This window comes from Echinops telfairi, unplaced genomic scaffold (assembly GCF_000313985.2).
Source record: "Echinops telfairi isolate 266 unplaced genomic scaffold, ASM31398v2 ScPeMD7_3533;HRSCAF=4204_0, whole genome shotgun sequence".
Taxonomy (NCBI): domain Eukaryota; kingdom Metazoa; phylum Chordata; class Mammalia; order Afrosoricida; family Tenrecidae; genus Echinops; species Echinops telfairi.
Window position 1 is genome coordinate 17,560,665 of NW_022107431.1, and position 8,977 is coordinate 17,569,641.

Below are 8,977 nucleotides of genomic sequence, written 5' to 3' on the forward strand. Positions count from 1 at the left end.
GAGGGTGCAGGGAAGCAGGGAGCTCCAAACAATGAGTACAAGAAGGAAGAAAATGTTCTAGAACTGACTGGTGATGACTGTACAACTCTTTGTCATATGGCTGAACTACTGAAGTATAAGTGAAGATATTGTGAATTATAAGCCAATAAAACTATTTAAAAACAAAAACAAAACCCGTGGATCACAAGGGCCGGATCCCACTGTGGACGGGTGTGCCGTGAGTTGGAATGAGTTCTATGGCACCTAGCAGGGGCACCCACAATTGCTGTGTTCATCTGAGAGGTCCTGAGGAGTTCCCGGGGAAGCTCCTGGGCACCTTGGTGGATCCGATCTGCCCCTGCAGTTCAGCGCAGCAAACTGGAATCCGATTGGTAAGATTCTGGGGCACTGAGAAGCTATCTTTCCTAGAGAGCAGGTGAGGAGTCAATCTATGCCCATTTCTCATGATGCTCCGTCCAGGTGGTAGTCTTGTGGTTATGTGTTGGGCAGCTAACTGTAAGCCTCCAGCCCTTCTGAGGGAGAAAGAGGATGCTTTCTACTCCTGTGATGAGTAACAGTTCCGGAAACCCACAGGGTTTCCCCGAAGAAGAGTTGGCTTGATGGCTGTGAGTGAGTCCCAGAGGATGGCAGGTATGGAAGAATGAACTTTGGCTTTTGACATTGAGTGACATGTCTTGGCCGGTAATGGAAATAGAGGTGACGGAGCTCCTAACATCACAGCACCGCAAGCCAGCACCGCAGAAGAAACAGCCAGACAAGGGGTGGGTAGATTATCCTAAACAAAAAACCAGACTCACTGCCCTTCTACAGAACAGGATAGAACTAGTCCTGTGTTTCTGAGATGGTACTTCTTTACCGGAATAGTGAACCTCACATTCCTTCCATGGAGCACCTGGTGGTTTACGAACTGCTGACCTTGAGGTTAGCAGCCCAACGACCACAAATAATATACTTGAGGTCACTCTCACTGCATGAGGGGAGGAAGAGGGGGCAGCTACTGCTTTGGCTTCTCTTTGCCTAGCAAGGAACCCCCCGGAAGCCTCCCAACCATCCCAGGGGTCCTACACTGCACACGGACGCTGGGACTCTGAACCCGTCCGTCGGGCTCACGCTCTCTCCTGACCACACAAGGCTGACCTTTCTCAGGACAGTCCGCCCAGAGAAGCCACTCACCGGCTGAAGCATCGTGAGAACAATTGAGAATGGTAGTTCCTGGCTGTATCCAACTGAGGGGGATGTCTTCCGGCTTGGGTGAGCCCAGTACCACGATGTCAGCCTCCTGGAGCTGAAAAAACGGGAATGGTGAGACCGAACAGAACAAAGAGTGCACCTGAAGGTGGGGCGTGAAGATGCGTCTAAACACTACTCGTCTGACCTTCAGGGCTGTGCTCTGAATTCCTGACAGCGGCAAAGTCCCTGAGCACACCTACTGACTCCTCACGTCCGGCTGGTCTTGTTATTCCGCATTTCTCATTGTGACATGAACCTGCACGTGCGCTCTGGGGTCCTGTGGATGATGCCTGCCCACCAGCCATGACACAGACACTGGGATCCGCCGTTTGTGTGTTTTGGAGACACTGGGGCAGTGGGCAGTACTCCCGGGAGGGTGAGCGTTCCCATGGAGAGCAGAAACTTGTGGGATTGGGTGCTCCCATCATAGCTATAAATCCTGATGGTTAGTTCTGCCTGTGTCTGAAACGGCCCACACGGCCCCCCTGCCCAGGGTGAAGAGACCCACGCGCTTCGGGTTGCTCACATTTCGAGTACTGCAAAGGCACAAATAATGATCCGGCCTATGGAAGCGAACCGCCCTTCATGGGAAGAGTGAGTTTGTCTGATGGAGGAGGGCCGTGGTGGTTCTCGGATAGAGAATACCAGAAAGATGTTACTTGTCTGTCATTGACTCTGCAAAGTGATTCTACTGTGTGATCATCTCAAACTGCGGACACCCTTGAGAGGAAGGGGAATCCCAGAATACTTCGCTGTGCTCGTGCAGAACCTGCGTGTGGAACAAATAGCAGGTTCGCAAGGGCGCATTGCAGGGGAAGGTGTGCAGCAGGCTTGTGGCCTCTCACCACACCTCCCATCTGTATGCTGAGGAAATCATCAGGGAAGCTGGGGGACGGGGAGACGAATCGGGGTCAGGATTGGAGGACGGCTTATTAACAAGCTGTGATGGGCAGAGGACACAGCTTTGCTCGCTGAAAGTGCAGGGCCTTGAAGGACTTGCTGATGAAGATCCAGGATGGCAGCCTTCAGAATGGACCCCCACCCAATGTCAAGGAGACCCGGGTCCTCGCAACTGGACCGCTCAGTAACATCGTGATTAATGGAGAAAAGGCTAGAATTGTCAAGAACTCTGTCTTGCTTAGAGCCACCATCAATGCTCATGGAAGCAGCCGTCGAAGGGACAAACGAAGCATTGCCTTGGGCAATTCTGCTGCACACACGCAAACTCAGTACCATCCAGTTGATGCCGACTCATGGTGACCCTATAAGACAGGGCAGAACTGCCCTTTGTGAGTTTCCAAGACTAGTTAACTCTTTCCGAGAGTAGAAAGCCCCTTCTTTCTCCCTTGGAGAGACTGCCGGTTTTGAACTGAAGACTCTGTGGGTCACAGCTCAATCTGCAGCCCCCCCGCCCCCCCCAAGTCTGCTGCACCGCTTGACTGAGAGTGTTGAGAAGCAAGGGTGCTACTTTGAAGATTAAGGTGCACCTGACCCAAGCCGTGATATTTTCAATTTCCTCATATGCAGGTGAAAGTTGGACACCGAATAAGGAAGACTTAAGAAAAATCGATGCGCTTGAACTCTGGCTTTGGCAAAGAATAATGAGGGGGTGAAGGGGCCTGAGTTCAAGGAAAAAGAACATGTTTTGAAACTGATGGCGGTAGCAATTGTAAAATTATGCTTGATCTAACTGAACTATGGATTGTTATACTATATCTGTAAGAGCTCCGCATATATGTATATGAATATATATATATGCACACACAAATGTATGTGCATGTATATAAAAGAACGTACCATGGCCTGTCAAAAGAACAATTAAATCTTTACAGGAAGTAGTACAGTCAGAATGATCCTTAGAGGGAAGGGTGGTGAGACTTCCTCGCATGAACTTTGGGCACATTGTCAGGAGAGACCAGTCCCTGGAGAAGGACATCATGCATGGTCAAGCAGAGAGGCAGCGATGAAGAGGGGGGCCCCGGAGAAGCTAGGGTGACCAGTGGCTGCAGCAACAGGCTTCAGCCTAGGAGTGATTGTGAGGATGGCGCAGTCAAAGAGCAGCAGAAGAGAGGTCCCATCACAACAGCAAAGCCAGGACATGCTGGGGCAACGTGTATAAATCGAAGGGAGGGTGATGTGAACAAGACCGAAATGTTCATTTTGGAAAACAGCTAGAACATGCGGTGCCTGGGCTACAACCTGTTCTTTTCAATACCTATAAATCTTGGCACTCTCCTCCCAATCCCTCTGCTCCAGTCCTCCACCACCAGCACCCCCCCCCCCCACCCACCAGCCCTGGGTGAACAGTGCTGATTAGCAACCGGGGAACAGTTAATCCTTCAGAAAACAGACCCAGCGTCCTCTCTGTTCACAAGGATCACCATGTAGAGGCTGATCATTTCTGGCAAGGATTAAAAAAATGCTAGCTGTTTAAATCAATAAATAACACACCAAGGACAAGGGGATGTTTGAATGAGCTACGCTTTGAGGAGAATAATCATCCCTCTGGCTGTTTCCTCTCCCCCTCGACCCCGCCCCAGCATCTCCTCCCCAATGAGATAGGCTGTTGTCAAAGCCTGCCTGGAAGCTGTGCCTCATCACAAAACCCTTCTCTCTCTCAAGAGACTTGAGTGGAAGCAGCTTGGAGGGACCTGCCCTCTCCCCAGGCAGGAGACCCAGACCAGCCATTCAGCAGTCTGGGGGTGGGAGGGACACAGAGTTCAGATAACGAGAAAACCATTTTCTCGGAGTCAGTGCTTTTTAAGAGGGAGGCAGCCGCTGAGCCTTGGGCAGCTACCCTGTGCAGGCGCACCTCGTTTACTGCACCCAGCTCGATGGCCCTGTGCAAAGCGGGCTTTATTTTTACCTTTATTTTACAACCCTGCCAGCAGTAAGGCGATTGGAGCTGCTTTTCCAATCGCCTGGGCTCCATCACTCAAGATGCTCTGCCTCAGGTCATGGTTAGCTCTAATAACAACAACAACAAAAACCAACCCTAACATTGAATGAATTCTAATTCATAGTGACCCTGTAGGGCAAAGTGGAGCCACCCCCTGTGAGGTTCAGAGACTGTAACTCTACCGAAGACCCACCTTTCTCCCGGCAGAACTCCAGGTGGTTCTGAACTGCTGACTTTGCGGTAAGCGTGTCAATCCGTCACCACTACTCCGCCCTGGATCCTTACTAGGAAAGGGCAAATATAGCTGTCCTACGCACGGAGAAATAAAAATTTGGTCTGACTTGCTTAAAAAAATGTTTTTGTTGTTGCCATGAATGTAAAACGACAAGAAATACCACTCCCCGCCCCACGGTCTAGCAGACAGAATGAATGTGCGATCGGTGTTTCAAAGATGTCTCAGAGATGAGCTGGATTCTGTGCATCTCTGTACATCGAGGGAGGAGGGAGGGGAGGGTTCAGAAGGAATGGTCGGGAGGGAGGGTCCTGTGAAGAACTGTGGCTTACACGCACCCTCCCACCCCGAAAATGGTTTCGAAGCCTCTCCAAAGTTCTCAACACACCCAAAGGCCCAAGTTCCAAATAAAGAACACTACTTTAAAAAATAAAAGTCGTTTATAGGCATGGGCTTTCTCCAGCCAAGAACGACCCTCTGCAACGACAGTAACTAAAGGGATAAGAGCCCCAAGCCGCTGCCGAAGAGGCTAAGGCAGTCTTGCCAATGGGGGCTCCCTTCCGGTGAACTTTCCCCACAGGCTGTTTGCTCAGAAATGGTCCTCACTTCGGGTGCCAAACACTTTCTCTGAATTGTTTGGACGTCTACCAAGAGATGCCGGCGTTGTTTCTTCGGACCCATCTCTCTCTCTCTTTCCCTCCGGCGGTGGGCTCCTGCACAGCCAGCCGGTTAAACTCCTGCGGGCCTGACTCTGCGACCTGCTGATGCCGTCACGCTTAGGCAGGGGCAGGAGAATCACCGTGTCAGCGAGCAGCATTTCCCCCACGCCACGCACACCCAGAGCTCCCGGATGGGAGCATCCTTTTCCTTTCAGGAACCAGGCGTGTCTCTTTTCCCACTGGCCCCAGCACGGCCGTGACAGCGAGAGGCACTTTCCAGGCGGAGCTCATAAATCCAGAGGAGCACCAGGCCGGCGACCACGGGCACTTGGAGTGACCACAGCGTATCTCCCCCGACGGCCCTCAGAGCAGGACGAACGCCCTCCTTTGTCCAGGTGCTCTGGGCTGCTCGGTGTCCCAGAGGAGAACATCAGAGGTGTTCAGCGGGGAGACGCGTGACCCCTGCCGAGGGAACTCGAGATGGACACAAGTCCGGACAGATGCCAGATGAAAACTGCAGACCCCAAACTAGGAGTGGACAGACCTACAGACCTGGTTTTTGGGTTTTTTTTGCTTTTTTAATCCTTTCTTTGCCCCGTAGGAAAACGAAAACCGCTGGGCTGTGTGTGGGCAGTGTGGCGAGTGAGTGTGCACACAGCGTGTGCACGAGGGTATGGGGTATGTTTGGGGGTGTGGTGTGAGTGTATGCGCAGTGTGCCTGAGTGACTACGTGAGTGTGTATGCAACTTGTATGATACTGTCTATGTTGGTGTGGTTTATGTGTGTGCAGCTTGTGTGACACCATGTGTTGGTACGATGTGTATGTGTAGCGTCTAGTACACACGTGGTGTGTGTACGCAGAGAGGGTAGGAGTGTGTGTATGTGGCTATGGTGTATGTGTGCCATTTGTGCTAGTGTGTCGGTAGTATGTGTTTGGGTGTGTGGTGCATGTAGGGTGCATGGTGATATGATGTGTCCCTGTATGTGGAATATGTGTATCGTGTAACACGTGTGTTCCTTTATATGTGCAGTTGGTCAGTGGGATGAGTTTGGGGGTGTGGTGTAAGTGAATGTGTAGTGTGTGTGCTGAGCGTGTTAGACTGTATGCTGCTGTGCTGGGTGTGTCTCCATGTGGCACGTGTGGTGTCTGTGCAGGGTGTCATTATGTGCATAGGCTATATGTTTGGCTGTGTGGTGAATGGGCGAGACTGTCTATGCGTGTGGTATGTGTCTGGGCATTCTTTAGGGCGATACGGGTTGTGTGTGTATGTATGTATGCGTTCCCTCTCCTGCTGACACAGCAATCAAGGGCCCTTGTGTTGAGAAGGTGGAACTAGAACCTCGGAAAAACACAAATACACGCTTCTACTATTTCGAAGTTATTTCTTCTGCACGCAGCTGGGATCAACGTGCTGTGTCCCGGCTGGGGAGCAGCTCGCGGCTGGCATCCAGCTGCGTGGCAGCACAGCCTTGCAGAGGCGCCAGGTGAGCAGAGAGGAGCAGGGAGTGTGGGCAGGGGGCTTCCCTGGAGGGGATTCCACTGCAGACCACCTGGGAAAGCTCAAGTGCCAGGTGCGAGAGCGAGGGCCCGGCCGCATCCACGACAAGGGTGCCATGAGGCGGCCAGCTCTGTGCTGCCCTGCAGAGGGGCGCCACCCTCCTCAGAGGGGTCTGGACAGCGAGATCAGGTGCTGCTTTGGGGGGAAGAAGGTGGAGGAACGGGGCTGAGTGCTGAGTCCCTAGGTCCCAGACCTCCTCACAAGTGACACCTGGCTGCATGCGGCTGACTTGGACAAAGGCCCAGACATCCCCCCACATGGACACGAATAATGGTTCTCCAGACCCGGAAGTAATGAGGGCTCAAAAACAAAGCAGGGACTTCATCTACTGTTACCCACACGCTCACAAGGGCAGACGCCAGACATCTAGATACCAAATAGAGGCCGCCGTTTAAATCTCCTTCTAAAAATCAGGCAGGGCAAAATTATGCATCCAATCTCCAGAGAAGACCAAGGTCCGTTGGCTTGACCTAGTTCACAAAGATGAGGTTCTCCATCCTACTTTGGTGAGTAACACTAGGGGTCTTAAAGTTCCTGAGCAGCCATCTAAGGTAAAGAGCTATGAAAATTGAAAGACATTTGGGAACAATCAGTCCAACAGACCAAGAGACCACACAGAATCAGCTTCCACCACCCTGAGGTCGAACTAGTGGGTGCCCGGTGACCAGTATCAGCTGCTGTGCAAAGAGCCACAAAGAACCTGGGTGGAGTGGGAGGGTGTGGCATTCACATCACCTGGTGCCAATCTGGCATTCAGAATAAAAGGGTGGAGTGTGGCCTGTCAATCAGGTCGCAGTTTGATGACCTCATTTGGAGGCGCTACAGAGATAAATACACTCCCTGCAAGAACTAAGGTGACCAGAGGTCCCGCTTTTGGCGGGACAGTTCCGATTTTTAACAAGTTTCCCCCCGTTCCGCGGCGTTTTTAAAAAGCCCGGGTTTTGGAAAGAATGCACAACAAGCGAGGGTATACAGTTTTCGGCAGCCATGTGGCTATTTCGCCAGGATACAAGTTTTATCAATGGTGTCCCGCTTTACCAATGTTAAGATCTGGTCACCTTCTGCTAGACATTTCTGTTGACAAGCTACATGGAGCTATGCTGATGGCAGCCAGAGCCTTGGAGCTGGAGGAGCCACGTGGAGACCCACGCCAGCGCTAAGATGCTTCTACCGCCACTGATCCACAAGACTTTCCTCCACTGGCCTGTGATCTTCTTCCATTCGGCATCATTGCATGTGTTGTGTGAGTCTGAAGAGGAATTTACAGACTGGTCTCTGACATATGGGCTAATAACAGACTTACGGACCTTATCTGGCCTGGGCTGGGATGTTTTCTTAATACAAAATTACTCCTTGATATAAAGTTCTTTCTTATACACATGCGTGTCTCTGGAGTTGTTTTAGATTAATACAGAGGACAATGTGGAGCAGAACAGAACAAAATCATTCGAGGGACCTGGCTGCTAGTAGAAGCCTCCTGACTATGGCCCTGGGTTCCCCTCCAGGTCCAGAACTGAGCTCACTCCTGTGTTAGAATCATCTACCCTTAGGGCAGCATTTGTCCAAGGACAAAGTTCAGAGGTTAGGAGAGGTGGAGGGATGGGAAGGACACAGGGGAAGGAAAATGAGCGAGGACAGGTAGAGGAGAGAGCGGTGGAGGAGTTCCAATTAAATGTGTGTGGATTGTTGGGAGTCTGGTGATCCATTCCATACACCTTCACCTAATTCACAATTAAAAGTTTTCAAAAGGAAAAGAACGCAGCCCAGATGAACCACAGCAGAATACTGCCTGGGGCAGGGTTGGAACAGGAGTCCCTCCATTGGAAGGCATTCAAAATACACAGGGTGGCAAGCCCGCATTCAGGCTGGGGCCGTCATGATCAAAGCCCGGATTCTCTGTGGGGCAGCTCTACGGGGTACGGGGTCACCGGAGTCACTAGGATTTGGGGCAGACTCGATGGCCTTTCACGACAACCATGAGGAAACAGGCTCGGAGTAAGGAAGCGATGGCCCCGAGCTGTCTGTCTCCAAAGCATCAGGTTCCACTGGGCGGGGCTCCCCACACAGTGCTGCCATCCCGACTGGGTCTTGACTGGGTGTGGCGGGCTGCTGGGTCACTGCAGGGCCATCTCAGACTTGGGTTTCAGGAGGTGGCACGGAGGAGACAAGAGTTACATGGATATACCCTCAGCTTCCAAAACCCCTCCCCAGATGGTCAGCAGGGCTCTCGGTCTGTGGTAGTTAGCAAGAAGCACTTAAGAAATGGTTCCCAGGGTGTCTTAAGATCTTAAAACATTCTACGATGCTCACCTTCCCGACACAATCGCTGAAGACAAAGCGGGTGAATAAGCAAATGTGGTGAAGAAAGCTGATGGTGCCCGGCTATCAAAAGATATAG

General features: G+C 51.7%; 1 protein-coding gene across 2 annotated transcripts in view; it reads right to left on the minus strand.

Moving 5' to 3' along the window:
• Positions 1–8,977, minus strand: part of MTHFD1L (methylenetetrahydrofolate dehydrogenase (NADP+ dependent) 1 like) — a 169,730-nt gene that overhangs the window by 133,976 nt on the left and 26,777 nt on the right. For both annotated transcript variants that reach the window (XM_045294645.1, XM_030886872.2), the window contains one exon: positions 1,174–1,285. In XM_045294645.1, coding sequence (XP_045150580.1) covers positions 1,174–1,285 — 112 coding nt within the window. The remainder of the gene's footprint in view (positions 1–1,173; positions 1,286–8,977) is intronic.